This window comes from Microtus pennsylvanicus, chromosome 11 (genome assembly GCF_037038515.1).
Source record: "Microtus pennsylvanicus isolate mMicPen1 chromosome 11, mMicPen1.hap1, whole genome shotgun sequence".
NCBI lineage: Eukaryota > Metazoa > Chordata > Mammalia > Rodentia > Cricetidae > Microtus > Microtus pennsylvanicus.
In genome coordinates, this window is record NC_134589.1 from 50909593 (window position 1) to 50926658 (window position 17066).

A 17066-nucleotide genomic window follows, 5' to 3' on the forward strand; every position below is an offset into this window, starting at 1 on the left:
CCCTGTCTTGAAAAAACAAAAAAAAAAAAAAAAAAAAAAACAAAAAAAACCAATAGCTAGCCATTTATCTGATTCCTTACATCAAAATAAAATCTCATAATCAAATATTTAAAAGTAAACAGTAGAAAATAGCAGACAGAACATAAACTTTGATGCCCCAAAGAAAAACACTGATAATCGAATCACATAAAATTGAAAATGTTCCCATATACCAATACATCTAAGTCAAATAAACAAGGTGGCAGAAAAGTTTGCTGTTCTTGTTGCACTTAACAAAGGTCAGTTTCTCCACACAGAAAAAGACTCAGGTTCAATGTCATACATGGCTATGAACACTTCACACCCTAAGTGCCAGACCTTCCTGGAAAAAAATTTGGTATTAGCCAGGTGGTCCACACCTTTCATCATAGCTCTCAGAAGGCAGAGACAGGCAGAAGTCTGTGAGTTCTAGGCCAGCCTGGTCTACAGAGCAAGTTCCAGGATAGGCAGGGCTACATAAAGAAACCCTGCCTCAACCACTTACTGGGAGAAGATCTTCACCAACCCCACAACTGACAAAGGTCTGATCTCCAAAATATATAAAGAACTCAAGAAACTAGACCGTAAAAGGCTAATCAACCCAATTATAAAATGGGGCACTGAGCTGAACAGAGAATTCTCAACAGAAGTTCAAATGGCCAAAAGACACTTAAGGTCATGCTCAACTTCCTTAGTGATCAGGGAAATGCAAATCAACACAGCTTTGAGATATCATCTTACACCTGTCAGAATGGCTAAAATAAAAAACTCTCCTTTGCTGGAGAGGTTGTGGAGAAAGGGGTACCCTCATCCATTGCTGGTGGGAATGCAAACTTGTGCAACCACTCTGGAAAGCAGTGTGGCAGTTTCTCAGGAAATTCGGGATCAACCTACCCCTGGACCCAGCAATACCACTCTTGGGAATATACCCAAGAGAGGCCCTATCATACAACAAAAGTATATGCTCAACTATGTTCATAGCAGCATTGTTTGTAATAGCCAGAACCTAGAAACAACCTAGATGCCCTTCAATGGAAGAATGGATGAAGAAAGTATGGAATATATACATATTAGAGTATTACTCAGCAGTAAAACACAAGGACTTCTTGAATTTTGCATACAAATGGATGGAAATAGAAAACACTATCCTGAGTGAGGTAAGCCAGACCCAAAAAGAGGAACATGGGATGTACTCACTCATATTTGGTTTCTAGCCATAAATAAAGGACATTGAGCTTATAATTCGCGATCCTAGAGAAGCTAAATAAGAAGGTGAATCCAAAGACAAACATATAGGCATCCTCCTGAATATTAACCTTCATCAGGCGATGAAAGGAGACAGAGACAGAGACCCACATTGGAGCACAAGCAAGGAACTCAGGACCGCGAGGGGTACACCCACACACTGAGACAATGGGGATGTTCTATCGGGAACTCACCAAGGTCAACTGGCCTGGGTCTGAAAAAGCCTGGGATAAAACCAGACTTGCTGAATATAGCGGACAATGAGGACTACTGAGAACTCAAGAACAATGGCAATGGGTTTTTGATCCTACTGCACGTACTGGCTTTGGGGGAGCCTAGGCAGTTTGGATGCTCACCTTACTAAACCTGGATGGAGGTGGGCGGTCCTTGGACTTCCCACAGGTCAGGGAACCCTGACTGCTCTTCGAGCTGATGAGGGAGGGGGACTTGATCGGGGGAGGGGGAGGGAAATGGGAGGCGGTGGCGGGGAGGAGGCAGAAATCCTTAATAAATAAATAAATTTAATAAATTAAAATAAAATAAAAAGCTCCAAAACACAAAAAAAGAAACCCTGCCTCAAAAAATAAATGAAATAAAAACTTGCTACTTGCATTAAAATGTTTACATGTGCACAACAGAAATGCCACTCAAAGGCATGCACAAGAACATGTGAAGATAAGCAGTGCGCAAGGATACTCACTACAGAACTGGGATGGCACAAATACCACGAAGAGAAAGCTTTCTAAATTACAGTGTATCAACATCAACAAAAATGATTTTAAAATGTTCACAAATGGGTGTAGAAGCAAGCACCTGTTGCCCCAACACATGGTAGGGTAAGGCAGAAGGACCATTTGACTCCTGTACTCAGAAACTTAGTGAGGTCAAGTTTTAACAAACAAAAGATAGAAATAATGACATAATAATCTGGTGGTTTATAGCTTTTTAATCTGTGTGTGTGTTTTGCTTTCACGTACGTATGTGTACCATATGTATGTATGCCTGGTGCCCGAGGAGCCAGAAGTAGGCATGAAAGCCTCTGAAACTGGAGCTACAGTTGTGAGCCATTGTGTGTAGGCAGACATTTATGTCCGGCCACCTCCCAAATAATCACATGGAGATTTCTTTTTTTTTTTTAATTTATTTATTATGTATACAACTTTCTGCCTCCACACGCCAGAGGAGGGCGCCAGATCTCTTTACAGATGGTTTGGAGCCACCATGTGGTTGCTGGGAATTGAACTCAGGACCTCCGGAAGAGCAGACAGTGCTCTTAACCTCTGAGCCATCTTTCCAGCCCCTGGAGATTTCTTATTAATTATAAAAGCTTGGTCATTGCTTATCCTTGTTACTAACTAGCTCTTATAACTTAACTCATTAATTGTTTGTCTTTTTGTGAACTGTCATCCTAACTAAAGTGAAATGTTGTCTCACTATGGTTTTATCTTTGTATTCCTTGACTAGTGATACAAAGAATTTTTTCATCAGCCACACGTATGTGTTCTTTTAAGAAAAGTCTGTTCAAATATTTTGTCCTTTTTTTAATTAGGTTGTTTTCTTACTACTAAGCTCCTTATATTTGGGGAGTATTAATCTTCAACCAAATGCATCACTTCTGGATATTGCCTCCCATCTGTAAACTTCCTTCTTCACTCTATTGATTTCCTCTGCTGCACAGCTTTGTAGTTGGGTGTAATCTCTTTTACCTGCTTTTGCTTTCATTGCCTGTGCTTTTGAGGTTATATCCCAAACAAATCATTGCCCAGAGAAATGTGGGTATTTTCTCCTAAGTTTTCTTGTAGCAGTTTCACAACTTTGTCTTACATTTAGGTCTTTGATCTACTTTCCGTTTATTTTTCTTTATGGTGTGACATAAGGATATTCAGTTGCCTCTAACTTCCATTGAAGCAACAACCATCTTTTGTTAGTTGTTATGTTGGTTTTTATGGGTTTTTGAGGATTTTTTTGTTTTTGTCTTTGTTTTTTTTTTGGTTTGGTTGTGTGTGTGTTTGTGTATGTGTGTGTGGTTTTTCTAGACAGTAGCTAGGAGCCAGTCCTCGAACTCGCTCTGTAGACCAGGCTGGCCTCAAACTCACAGAGATCTGCCTGCCTCTGCCTCCTGAGTGCTGGAATTAAAGGCGTGCGCCACCACTGCCTGGCTATTGTTATGTTCTTAACCACCTTAGTGGCTATAATAGTATGGATTTAAGAATATGGATTGATTTGTGTCTGGTGTGTTGTGTGTTCTGGTGTTGGGGATTGAACCCAACTCCTCGCACATGCTAGGCAAGAACCTACATTCATCCCAAGCCTATGGGTGTTTTTGCGCTAATCCCATGCTGATCTAATTACAATAGTTTTATAATGTTAAATATAATACTGGAGTGGCAGCAGATGATACCGGAAGATGACATATCTTAAGGAATGAGGTTTATTAGGAGAAAGGGCCTCCAGTTCATGATCTGGCCTCAAGGTAGTAGGAAGCCCATTAGAAAGGAAAGGGTTCATACTATGCAGGAAGTCATGACAGGGCCTTAAAAGAAAGGAAATTTCCCTTTAATTTCTGGAGAAAAGGTTCATTAAGAAGAGAGCAGGAGGGGCTGGAGAGATGGCTCAGTGGTTAAGAGCATTGCCTGCTCTTCCAAAGGTCCTGAGTTCAATTCCCAGCAACCACATGGTGGCTCACAACCATCTGGAATGAGGTCTGGTGCCCTCTTCTGGCCTGCAGACATACACGCAGACAGAATATTGTATACATAATAAATTAATAAATAAATATTTAAAAAAAAAAAAAAGAAGAAGAGAGCAGGAGAGATGGCTCAGCAGTTAACAACACTGGCTGCTCTTCCAGAGGACCAAGGTTCAGTTCCCAACACCTACATGGTAGCTCACAACTGCCTGTAACTCCAGTTCCAGGGTATCTGACACCCTCATGCAGGAAAAACACCAATACACATAAAAAAAAAAAAGCTTGTTAAAGAGCACATGCTGCTCTTCCAGAGGTTCCAAGTTCAGGTCCCAGCACCTATGTCTAGCACCTCACAACCACCTATTAACTCCAGCTTCAAAAAATCCAGCACTACATGCATGAGTACAAACATGGAAACAAATCTTAAAAAAAAAGAGAAAGAGAGAGAGAGTAAGAGGGCCAGGTGGCAGTGGTGCACGCCTTTAAACCTAGTACTTTCAAGGACAGTTTAGTCTACAGAGTGAGTTCCAGAACAGCCAGGACCACGTGGGGAAACCCTGTCTCAACGCCCTCCCCTCAAATAGAATAAGAGATGGATAGTCACCACTAGGAGTATGGGGTAGAAATCAAAGAACTTCTCTAGCTAGACCCACTGATAAGAGTCTCCAGAGAAACCCCTAAACAGAGATCCCTGCCTTGTTTAATATACATACATTTTAGAGGCGGTGGGAGTGCTACATGACATGATTTAGTTCAACACGGGTCACGTGACAAAGAGCATGAAAGAATCAGATGTAAATGAAGAGTTGTCAAGTCACAGTAGATTGTTTCTTAACTCTTTCCCAGGGAGCTACAGGTGGGTGTGGCCATCTCTTTAGGCTGTGGGAAACAGCCTTAAGAACAACCACTGTAAAGTGGCAATATGTAGTATATTTTGAAATCAGGTAAGATGATGCTGATTTTCTTTTTACTCAAGACCGACTGATTACTCAGAGACTTCACAGGTTCCCTGCAAATTTTAGGACTTTTTTTCCTATTTCTCTAATGAACACCATTGGTATTTTGATGGCTACAAAGAATAACTAGAAGCTTCCAGCAGTGTAGACAAAGTTGTTTGGTTTTTTTTTTCCCTCAAGACAAGGTTTCTCTAAGTAGCATTGGCTATCTTGTAGACCAGGGTTGGCCTCGAACTCAGAGATTCACCTGCCTCTGCCTCTGCCTCCTGAGAGCTGGGATTAAAGGTATGCACCACCACTGCCAGAATTTTTATTGTTTTTGTTTTTTAATGTGTTAAACACAACAGTGTTAATCCTTCCAACTCATGAACATTGGATACTCTCATTTATTTGTACCCTCTTTCATCAAAGTTTTGTAATTTTTAGTTTTGAGATAGCTCCCCTCCTTTGCTCTTATTATCTTTTTTTGGTTTTGTTTTGTTTTTCAAAACAGGGTTTCTATGTAGGTTTGGAGCCTGTCCTGGAACTAGCCCTTGTAGACCAGGCTGGCCTCCAACTCACAAAGATCTGCCTGCCTCTGCCTCCCGAGTGCTGGAATTGAAGGTGTGCGCCACCACTACTCAGTTGCTATTATTTTCTATAGCTATTATAAGTGAAATTTGTTTTCTTCAAGATAGAGGGAAGTACATAAAAATACGACAGGCTTTTTGTTTGTTTGTTTAGGGTAAGAAGCTATTTTTTCTTTCCTGTTCACTGATTTTTGCAGTGTTAGAGATTAAATCTACATCTCTCAACTACACATGCTATATCACTGAGTTAGCTCCCCACCCTCACTTCTATTATGTTGATTTTGTATCCTGCACATGAATTTGTTCTCACTGTGTATGTGTGTCATCTTCAGAGTTTTCTAAATATGCTCAGTTTCTGCCAGTGTGACAGCTACCTGAGGGGAACTGTCCATAGACTGACTTGGGCTCACAGCTTCAGGTTTCAGGCCATGCACTCTGGCACATGGCATGATGGGAGAGAGCTGCTCTCTTCTATAGCACCAGGAAGCCAAGGAGGTAATAAATGGAAGCACCCTGAGATATAACTTCTGGAGGCATGCTCTCAGTAACCTGTTTCCTCCAACTAGGCCTCATCTCCTAGTTCTTCCACCTCCCAATAATTTCATAAATTGTGAACACTTCAGTACAGTAACTGATAAAGGCTGTATTCATGTACCATTCTCTCCAATATGATTAGGATATAGTGAGTGGAGGGTCTGTGTTACCTAACTTTCTGAATAGTGCAAGATGTCTCTACTATGTCTAATCAAAATATTGAGAAATATTTGAATGAGAAAATGAGACCACATTATCATAACCGCCTGTTTTCACGTCAGTTTCTTTAAAAAAAAAAAACCTATTGTTCACATTTACTCTAGGACAAGTATTATGCTAGAAATACCACTGTCACTTAGACAAGTGGCCTCTTCCTCACGGTAGTTTGTATTCACTGACTTTTATGTTAAAGAGGTATTCTAGAGCCGGGCGGTGGTGGCACACGCCTTTAATCCCAGCACTCGGGAGGCAGAGACAGGCGGATCTCTGTGAGTTCGAGACCAGCCTGGTCTACAGAGCTAGTTCCAGGACAGGCTCCAAAACCACAGAGAAACCCTGTCTCGAAAAACCAAAAAAAAAAAAAAAAGTATTCTAGAGCCAGGCAGTGGTGGCGCACGCCTTTAATCCCAGCACTCGGGCGGCAGAGGCAGGTAGATCTCTGTAAATTCGAGACCAGCTTGGTCTACAAGAGCTAGTTCCAGGCCAGGCTCTAAAACTACAGCAAAACCCTGTCTCGAAAAAAAACAACAACAAAAAAGTATTCTGTAACATCTGCAACACCCATTATCAACAAATTGTTTCAGAAATGAAAGTAGCCAGGTGGTGGTAGCACAAAGTCTTTAACTCCAGAACTCAGGAGGCAGAGCAGGCAGATCTCTGTGAGTTCAAGGCTAGCCTGGTTTACAGAATGAGTTCAAGGACAACAAAGGCTACACAGAGAAATGTGTCTCAAAAACATAACAACAAAATAAAAGTATTGGGCTGAATGTGGTGGCGTATGCCTCTAATCCCAGCACCACGGAGTCCGAAACAGGTGAATACAGAGAGAAACCCTATGTGTGTGGTGGCATGGGGGGATTGATTATCAAGACTCTCTAATGTGTTCAGCTCCTATCAGTTTGGTGATTCTTTTCAGGAAACATAAGAATGAGGCTTCTGAATAAAGTGTATTTTTTATAAAAGAAGCAATACTCAGAAGACCAGTGACAGCTCATCTTCCAAGTTCCAACACTCACTGCCACAGTACAAGTGACTTTAGTCCTTAGCCTCATTCATAAACTGGGAATGATGACTGCTCTCTAGGACTCCTTTTGGATATAGCTGTGTGACTTTCTACTATTTTCCATAGGTTAAGTATATCTAGAGAATACCAGGTTCCAGGTTCCAATAACAGTCACTAACTGGAATTTGCCTGAAAAAGAATCCCAGCACTCGGGAGGCAGAGGCAGGCGGATCTCTGTGAGTTCGAGACCAGTCTGATCTACAAGAGCTAGTTCCAGGACAGGAACCAAAAGCTACGGAGAAACCCTGTCTCGAAAAATAAAAAAAAAAAAAAAGAATCTCAAGAATGGTAAGTAGATTCTAGTCATGTAATAAAAGCCATAAACCAAATACTTAGAAAGAACACATTACCATCAAATTGCTTCAGACTGACATGTAAAAAAATGCTTGGGATTTCCTCTGGGGGATCCTAGCAAATAAAACTAAAGCAGTTATAGTATGGCAAACCTTACTTTAGTTAAAAGAAAAATACAATACATAACCAGTAAAAATTAGGAGGTGGCAAGTTTTCTTCTCCAGAAGGAACAGAAAGACTACCAATCAAAAATGCCACTACACACACACACACACACACGAGGTAACCCAGACCCAGAAAGATAAATATCATATGTACTCACACATAAAGTGGCTTTTAGACATAAAGCAAAGAAAAACCAGCCTACAATTCACAATCCCAGAGAACTAGACAATAAAGAGGACTCTAAGAGAGACATACATGGATCTAATCTACATTGGAAGTAGAAAAAGATCTCCTGAGTAAACTGGGCGCATGGGGACCATGGGAGAGGGCAGAAGGGGAGGGGAAAGAAAGAGGGAGGAGAGCAGAGAAAAATATATAGCTCAATAAAAACAATTTTAAAAAAATCCCACTATCTGTTTTCTTGCTGGGCATCCTCAAAGTTCAAGGCTATTCCCTCACTAAATCAACTTATAGAAGGCAGGCTATCTATCATTCATCTTTATATTCCCCAAACACACCATTATCTGACACAAAAATAAACAATAAAAGTTTACAGATATTCTTATAAAGATTAAACTCAATTTAATGACTATACATGAAGAGTCTATCAGGCTGGAAAAATGGCTCAAGAGTGTTCACTGCTCTTGCACAGGAACTGAGTTGGATTCCTTCCCTGTCGATTTGGCCTCAGCCCTGGAAGCAGAAACTGGCCGTGTCTAGCAAGCTGTAGTCCTATATTCTTTAAGGTCTCCTTTTGTCCTAGTAGGTGGCCTATTAACTCTTTACATTAAGCTTTCCCTTTAAATTTTAAAATGAAATCCAGGTGGATTAAAGAAAAACCTGTACCTGGCAATGGTGGCGCACGCCTTTAATCCCAGAGTTTGAGAGGCACAGACAGGCGGATTTCAGTTCTGAATTCAAGGTCAGTCTAGTCTACAGAGTGAGTTCCAGGCCAGACGCGCCTACACAGAGAAACCCTCTCTTAGGGGAAAAGAAATGAGAGAGAGAGAGAGAGAGAGAGAGAGAGAGAGAGAGAGAGAGAGAGAGAGAGAGAGAGAGAGACTATAAAAGAATTGAGAAATAGGAGGTGGGAAGATCCTTCTAAACCAGAAACCTTAAGATCATAAACTTTAAAAAAAAAAAGGTCAGAGATGTGCATGATGGCACACGCCTTTAATTCCAGCACTTGGGAAGCAGAGGCAGGGGAATCTCTGTGAGTTTGAGGCCAGCCTGGTCTACAGAGTGAGTTCCAGGGCAGTCAAATGTACACAGAGAAATCCTGTCTCAAAAACAAAAAACAAACAAAATAACAACAAAAAGGTCAATTGCAAAAAAAAAATTGCTTTTTGTACAATTTTTTAAAAAGGTAGGTAAACAACGAACTAGGAAAACAAAATATCCAATACATAGCAAAAACCTAATACAGTGTATAGAGCACTGCTCTAATTTAACAAGAAAAGAAAGCTCAGAGTGCTCAGTCGGCATTTTGCCACACAAGCAGAAGACCCTGAGTTCAATTCCCCATCATCCACACAAAAAGCAAGCCAGTGTTACACATCTATAACCCCAGCTCTCGGGGAAACAAAGACAGCAGATCTCTGGGGCTTGCTGACCAGCAAATCTCACCAATTTCAGTTGTAACCAGTTGCTCAGTTCTAACCAGCAAGTGCCAAGTTCAGTAAGGGACCCTGCCTCATACAATGAGAAAGGCTTAAAAAGACATCGAATGTCAGTGTCTGACATCCATGCACACGTGTGCATGCACCTGCAAATACACAAAAACATATACACGACACACGCAGGAAAAAAATAATTAGCAAGTATAATTCAATGGGAAAAATTATATAATAGTCAATTTACAACAAGAACTTAGTCAATGGGGGCCAGCCAGCCAGTTCAGTGAATGAAGCAGCTAGCCACACAAGCCTAGGGAGCTAGCTGAATCTGATCCCTAGAACCCATGAAGAAATAGAAGAGAAAACCACCTCTCACAAACTGTCTTGACACCTCAGAAGCACTGTGCTATGAGCACACATACCCCAAACCATTAAATAAACAAAAAAAAATAAGTAAAGTAACACAAACATGCCTACCTGAAAACAATATAATCGCTAAGACTCAGGGATGGAATGCTTACCTGGTATATACAAAGAACCTGGGCTCATTGGTTGCTGGGAATTGAACTCAGGACCTTTGGAAGAGCAGGCAATGCTCTTAACCACTGAGCCATCTCTCCAGCCCCCGAAAATGAAGAGAATCAATTTACTTTTTAAAGCCACCATTTGTCACCTACCGGCTTCAAACCCTTTAAAGGTATCTCTTTCATCTCTAAAGATAAGACCACGAACACCTCATACCTTCTCTCTGCTTGCTCCAAGAGAGGGACTCCTGCTCCATCAGACAGGAATACCAGGACCACCTCCTCTAAATGGCCAAATGCCTCAAATGTGTAGCACTGTGTGCCCCTCACAGGTCCTCAGGCAGAATTTTGGGATTCCTTGACTCCTCTATCAGTTGTCAAACATCCAATGCCATCAGCAAACCCCTCAGGCTATTATTTTAAAATAAAGTTTCCATCAATCATCTTGGTCCAGACTCCACCTTTTCCTGGATTCAGGCCTCCCTTAAATCCTAGAGCCAATCCAACAACAATGTGGGTTTTTGTTTGTCTGTGGTCTTTGTTTATTCGTTTGTGGGTAGTGCTTTCAGTTTTTTGAGGCAGGTTCTCCCTCTGTAGCCCAGGCTAGCCTCCAATACTGTGGCAATTCTTCTGCCTCAGTCTTCTATGCTGGGATTACAGGCTTGAGCTATCAAACCCAGCACCTTCTTTGTTATGTCCAACCGTATCACTCTTCCGCTTAATACCTTTTCAATGTTTTCCCCTAGTGAAATGGATTGATTCACTTGTTCATTTTTACAGAGTGAAACCGATCTTTAAAATGTTTTTGCGGCCCTACAAAATCGCCATCCCCTATCTCTGTGATTGGCTCATCCTCACTCTGCTAACACCACTCCAGCCACAGCTGCCTCTTCAGTACGCTAGATACGTCCTCGCGAAGCTTTGCCTCAGGGCTAATTCCACTTCGTCCTTCAGGTCTCTGCATAAATTTTATCTGTATCGGAATATCTGTGTCAGAAATCACTATTCCGACAATTCATTTAAAACCCCAGGGCTAGTGAGAAGGCTTAGCAGTTAAGATCATTTGTAACTCTTGCAGAGGACCCAAGATTAGTTCCTACCCTCCACACCAGGTAGTTCAAACTGTAACTCTTACTCTTGGGAATCTAACACCCTCTTCTGGCTTCTGGGAACCTAACCTACCCCACAAGCACATAAACACTTAAGTAATCAAATAAATAAATAAAACAAGTCCAATGCTTCCTAGGACGCTGCTCTGCTGTTTTAAAGAGCATTTATTGGCTAAGAATGTATATAACCTATGTATGTTCAGTACCTGTTTCCCTTTATTAAAGCAGGGCTGTTTATTACCTGTCATGCTCACTGATGGATTATAATTACCAGAATTGTGCCTGACAAGTAGTTCACATTAGTAATAGTGAATAAATGCTTTTACACCGTCTGTGGAATAATCTAATTAATGACTAAATGACTACCTAGGAACAGACACTGGATCTGGTTTGACTTATCTCTGTATTTCTTAGAGACTAACAGAGGGGTTAGCATAGTCCAGGCACCAAAATATTAATTAAAGAACACCTCAGGTATGGTAGGCATACTTGTAATCCCAGCACTTAGGACATGAGGTGGGACTACTGTTAGCTTCAGGTGAATCAGAGCTCTGCAGTGAATCCAAGACTAACTTGCAGTACCTAGCAGGAGACTGTAACAGCCACCCAGAGCTTTTAATGAGGAAATCTACCTTCTCATATACCTTGGCAGGTATATAAATTGATACATTTTTTTTAGCTTAAACTAGCAGCAGCTTTAAAATTTAAATCCAGTAGGACATTTCCTTTTAACTCAGTAGTCTCACAGATATAAAAGCAAGAGCACCAGTGGTTTAGGCATGCAATTGTAGCTACTAAGTAAGCTAAGGCTGGAGGATCTTAAGTTCAAGGACTGCTGTGTTAGAGTGAGGCCTTGTCTCAAGAGATAAAAGAAACTAGAACTATAGCTCAGTAATACAGTGCTTGCTTAGCATGTACAAGGTACTGGATTCAAACCCCAGTAGAAAAAAGTACACCATCTTAGCACTGCTTATAAACCAGCGCATCCGTGGAAACACACAGCCTGTCATCCAATACTCCAGAGGATACAGCAGGAGAACATCATGAATTGGAGGCCAGTTTGGCTAGATTGGAACCTTGTCCCAATAATAAAAGTAAAAATAGGGGTTGGAGAGATAGCTCAACAATTAAGAGAACTGATTATTCTTCCGGAGGACCTGGGTTCAATACCCAGTATTCACATGGTGGCTCACAACTACCTGTTAACTCCAGTTCCAGGGAGCCAATTCCCTCTTCTAGCCTATGTGGATTTCAGAGACAGACATACATGCAGGCAAAACACAAGCACACATAAAATAACAAAAATCATTAAACTAATAATGAATAAAAACAAGAAAATTCATCATGCACGCACATGATGGAATAGACTTTTAATAAGAAAAAGGCAGAGCTATAGTACAGGAACAGACAATGGTCCTTCTGCTCTAGTAAACAAACCAGAGGATCCTGGATTCAAATGTTCTGTGTTTGAATCCTGCCCCTCTAACTTACTGTAGCTCCAGGCATGTTTAATTTCTCTGTGCTTCAGTTTCTTCATCAAAAACTAGAGGCTAGGGGCTGGAGAGATGGCTCAGAGGTTAAGAGCACTTACTGCTCTTCCAGAGGTCCTGAGTTCAATTCCCAGCAACCCACATGGTGGCTCACAGCCATCTGTAATGAGATCTGGCGCCCTCTTCTGGCCTACAGGCATACATGGAGGCTGAACACTGAGTACATAATAAATAAATAAATCTTTAAAAAAAAAAAAAAAAAAAACTAGAGGCTATTACAATAGCACCCCCTACAATGGTTATGGCATGTCACATGGCCATGTAACCATTTACACACACACACATACAGAGTAATGATAATAACATTTAAGTGAGATAAGAAAGTTGCAGACCTTTGTACCCATCTATTTCAAAGATTAAAGGTAGCATGTCAAAATAACGGAATAGCCGGGCGATGGTGGCGCACGCCTTTAATCCCAGCACTCGGGAGGCAGAGGCAGGCGGATCTCTGCGAGTTCGAGACCAGCCTGGTCTACAGAGCTAGTTCCAGGACAGGCTCCAAAGCCACAGAGAAACCCTGTCTCGAAAAACCAAAAAAAAAAAAAAAAAAAAAAAAAACGGAATAAAAAGCAAAACAGATATCTTACCTCTGAGAAATGGAAAAATATACTTTTACTTAAGGTTTTTTTCCTAATATATAAAACATCAATGGAGGACTAAAACAATGGCTCAGCAGTTAAGACTGTTCTCCCAGAGAACCTGGGTTCATTCCCAGCACCCAGATGACGGCCCACAACCATCTCTAACTCTAGTCTCAGGGGGACCAGACACCCTTTTCTGACTCCAAAGGCCTCAGACGAGCACATGGTGCACAAACATGCATGCAAAACACCCAAACACATAAAAATAAATTTAAAAAATAAAATAAAAGCATCAAAGGGGGCAGGCTTTGCAATGTTTTGAAGCTAGCATATATTATAAAATGTGTAAATGAAGTTAAACATATCTACAGCCTCAAATACTTATCAGTTCTTTATGGGAAAACATTCAAAATCCTTTTTTCTAACATATAATTTTTAAAGAGATTATACGAAAAACAAAGGGGTCAGTGACATCACTCAGTAAGTAAATGTGACTTCTGTCAAGCCTATCAACCTCAAAAACCACATAATGAAAAGAGAGAACCAACTCCCACACGTTGTCCTCTGACCCTGTGGCAAGTATACACACATACACAAACACACACAAATAACGGTAATTTTTAAAAATTTAATTTTAATAAAGCAAAATCAGGACAAATGCTTCTAAGATGTAGTTTAGCTTCAACTGAAGTCTGAAAATTTTTACACTTGTCTTTGAATTTTCAAGGGAAAATAATTTAATCAGTTGACATTGGTCTATTGAAATGCATCATCAAAAAAACCAAAACTTTCAAAAATTACAAAATAAGAAAAAATGTAAATGGCTACATCACATCCTGCCAATTACACAGAAATCTACTCTTAATATACCATATCCTCATGAAAAACAAGCAAAGTATGTTATAAGAAAAAGAGTCAGCAACTGTTACTGAGATGACAGGAAAGAAAAATAAAGTCCAAGACTAAATAGTTAAGTTTGACGCAAAGGAATTCTCCAAATCCTTTGTAGAGACTGAAATTCAAATGTGCTTTTAATTAAAGTTATCACCATGAATCCAACTAAAGAGAAAAACAAACTCCCCAAGATGAACTTCTAAGCATACACTGACACAAGGAACTCAAAACATATCAAATTCTATCTCCCTTTGAGAACGATAGTTACGGTCACCCGTTTACATTAATTTACAATAAAAAATTACAATGTAAACTTGAAAAATAGGTAATAACCCTGAACTGGGAATAGCAAGATTGAGAATATGAGATTCCTCAACGCTAATGTTTTCCTCGATGCTGGGAAGTGCTTAGTCACTTCTGCCTATTTGCAGGGAAGACCATTTTCTATCTTGAAAGAGGCAGGAAATGTGGAGTCTGGACTCATGTCACCTGAGTTGTCCGTGGCAGGCAAAGGAAGGCGGCAGCCAGTTAAGCACACCTACCAGAAGCCAGAGCTTTCTCGGTATTCTGCCTCTGAGCGCAGTAACAAAGAGGGCTGGGAAAGTTTTCTTCCCTGACACCAAATACAAAAGGTGAGAATTAAAAGAATGTCCAAAATGCATCCCTGTTTCCTGACAGCCCACCATCTCTTCTCTTCTACTGGAATAAAACACCAAGCGAACTAAAGTCCAGGCTGGACATCACCCTTCAGGCAGCTAACAAAACCCCACGCTAGAGGCTAACAAGTTTAGGAGCACACTTCTCAGAGAGCAGCAAGAGCCTTAAAATCTGATACCACTGCTTCCAGTTCCCCCCACGACAAGAACAAAGATTTTCACAAAATCTTCAAGAGACTACTCTTGGGAAAGACCAAATGAAATACTTCCTGTGTCCAAGCACCTATCCCTACTTACACGTAAAGATGCTAAGCACAAAGGCCAATTAGAGAAATACACCTGCAAGAACTTTCACAACTGGATACAGAAAATCTTGCCAAGGACCAAGCACATTCTTTCTTTCCAAACATAACTCCATGTTGAGAAATTAAACATAAAAAATCTGAAACAATGTGGCCAAAACTCCGAAGCACAGCTCAGTCCGCTGAAAGGTCGGGAAGGGTTCTAACAAATCACTATGGTTTATTTAGGGCAAGGCCTTGTTTTCCTTCCAAAAATATATGAGCACTATTAAAAGACAGTTTGTCCTACACCTGTAAGTCTCCGCTACTGAGGCAGGAGGATAGCTCAGGAGTTTCAGGTCAGCATGGTCAACGAAATGAGACCCCATCGCTTAAAAGGAAGAGACGAAATGGTGAAAAAGACTGATTCCTCGACTTTGGCTTTCTCGAGCACCGTTTTCATTTCTAACACTCTCAAAATAATACTAAGCTATCCTTTTACAGATGAATGTTGCCATCTTTATCGCATGGCCCCTGGCTTGCCCATCTTTCTCGATAAAGAGGCATGAAACAAGCACTCCTCGTGCGTCAGAAAGTGAGGTCCTAAGAGCCTAAGAAATGTGCCCGGGCTTACCATTCAGCTACACCACCCCTCACAGAATGCTACCAAATCGTTACCGATCCCAGTTACTTTTACAAGTCACAGAACCCGGTGCAAAGAGCGCTGGAGCGTGGCCTGAGGAGGCGGGGGCAGAGGGCTCGCTTTTTTTATTTTGTTTTATTTTTCAACGAATATAGCACATGTTCTCGCTTGCCTTCTTCCCCACGGGCGCAACCCACGTGCTAGTCCCACGGCACCTTCCTCTCCGCGCTCCCCCGCCGGCTCCCCACGCCCTTCCCCGCGGCCGCCCGCGCCCGCGCCTCCCGCCCCCTCCCCAGCCGGGCTGCCCAGGCCCGCGACGCCCGCGCGCTCCCGCCTCCGGCCTCGCGGGTCACCCCCGGGCCCCGCGCGTGCCCTTCCGGCCCCCAAGGGCCCCCGCGACGCCGCGCCGGGCAGGGCAGGCCGCGCCCGCCATGGTGGGCGCCTCACCGTCAGGCTGGGGAGCCGGGCCCGGCTGCGCCATGGCCAGGAGGCGGCCTCGGGGAACAGGGATGGGCGGGGAAGCGGAGTCCCGGGCTGCCGCGGGCTCAGCTGGCGGAGGAGGCGTCGACCGAGCCGCGGCCGCCGCCGCCCAGGGAGGAACCGCTAAGGCTGGAGCCGCCGGCGCCGCCACAGCCCCGGGCAGAGACGGACCGGAGCGCCGACCTCCGCCTCCTCATCCTGACAGCGGGAAATAAGCAGTGCGCAGGCGCGGGGGGATGGGGCGGCACGTGACGTTGGCCTAAGGGGAGGGGAGGGGCCTTGGGAGGGAGGGAGACGGGGTGGGGGGGAGTGGGGGGGCCGGGGATTGAGCATCAGAGGGAAGCTGATGAGGAGAGCTAGGCGTGGAGGAGGCTGGTGGCGGGAAAGGCAAGGACTCTTGAAGCTCCTGGCTCCCAGAACCCCGCTCGCGAGCCCAGCCGCTGCTTCTTCTAGCTGTGTGACCTTGAGAGAGAGTCCCTTAACCTCACAACCTTGATACTGCACAGTAGCTAAGAAAAGTTTAAATGAGGCAATAAAGTAGGAAGAATTGTTATGGCCAGAACTTGGCCTGGACCCCAGGTCTGATGTGCAAGCCAGTGTACTTTCCATTAAGCCACTATGTCTGACTCTTATGTGCCCCGGCCAGGGAAGCTGCTGGAAATCTAGGCAGACGCAGTGCTTGCGCTCGTGACTGGAGAGGAGAAATTACATACAGAAAGTACTGCCCGTATGCCAGGGCAAGAGAGCCAGCCCTAGGCTCCGTTCTTTAAAGATTCCTCCAGCCCTGCCCAGACCTTGCTGCCTGTCTAAGGAGTCCACATAGTCTGGCACTTCAAGACCAAGTCCTCCTACCTTTCTGTGAGCCCGGAATTCCCTCCCCGCATGGCCAAAGCTTTGGTTTCTCCTTTCCTATAAAACAGTGTAGACATTTCCCAGAGTGCCAAAGGGCAGCTGTACTCGGAGGAGGTGGCCTAGCGTGC

The 17066-nt window shown here is 42.8% G+C and overlaps 1 protein-coding gene across 2 annotated transcripts in view; it reads right to left on the bottom strand.

Annotated features, from left to right (window-relative positions):
• Positions 1 to 16299, bottom strand: part of Rabep1 (rabaptin, RAB GTPase binding effector protein 1) — an 89674-nt gene extending 73375 nt beyond the window's left edge. The window contains exon 1 of one of the 2 annotated variants that reach the window (XM_075991836.1): positions 16054 to 16299. In XM_075991836.1, the coding sequence (XP_075847951.1) occupies positions 16054 to 16087 (34 nt within the window). In that variant the 5' untranslated portion in view covers positions 16088 to 16299. The remainder of the gene's footprint in view (positions 1 to 16053) is intronic. The other variant, XM_075991838.1, reaches the window with a different exon arrangement.
• Between the last annotated feature and the right edge of the window lie 767 nt (positions 16300 to 17066).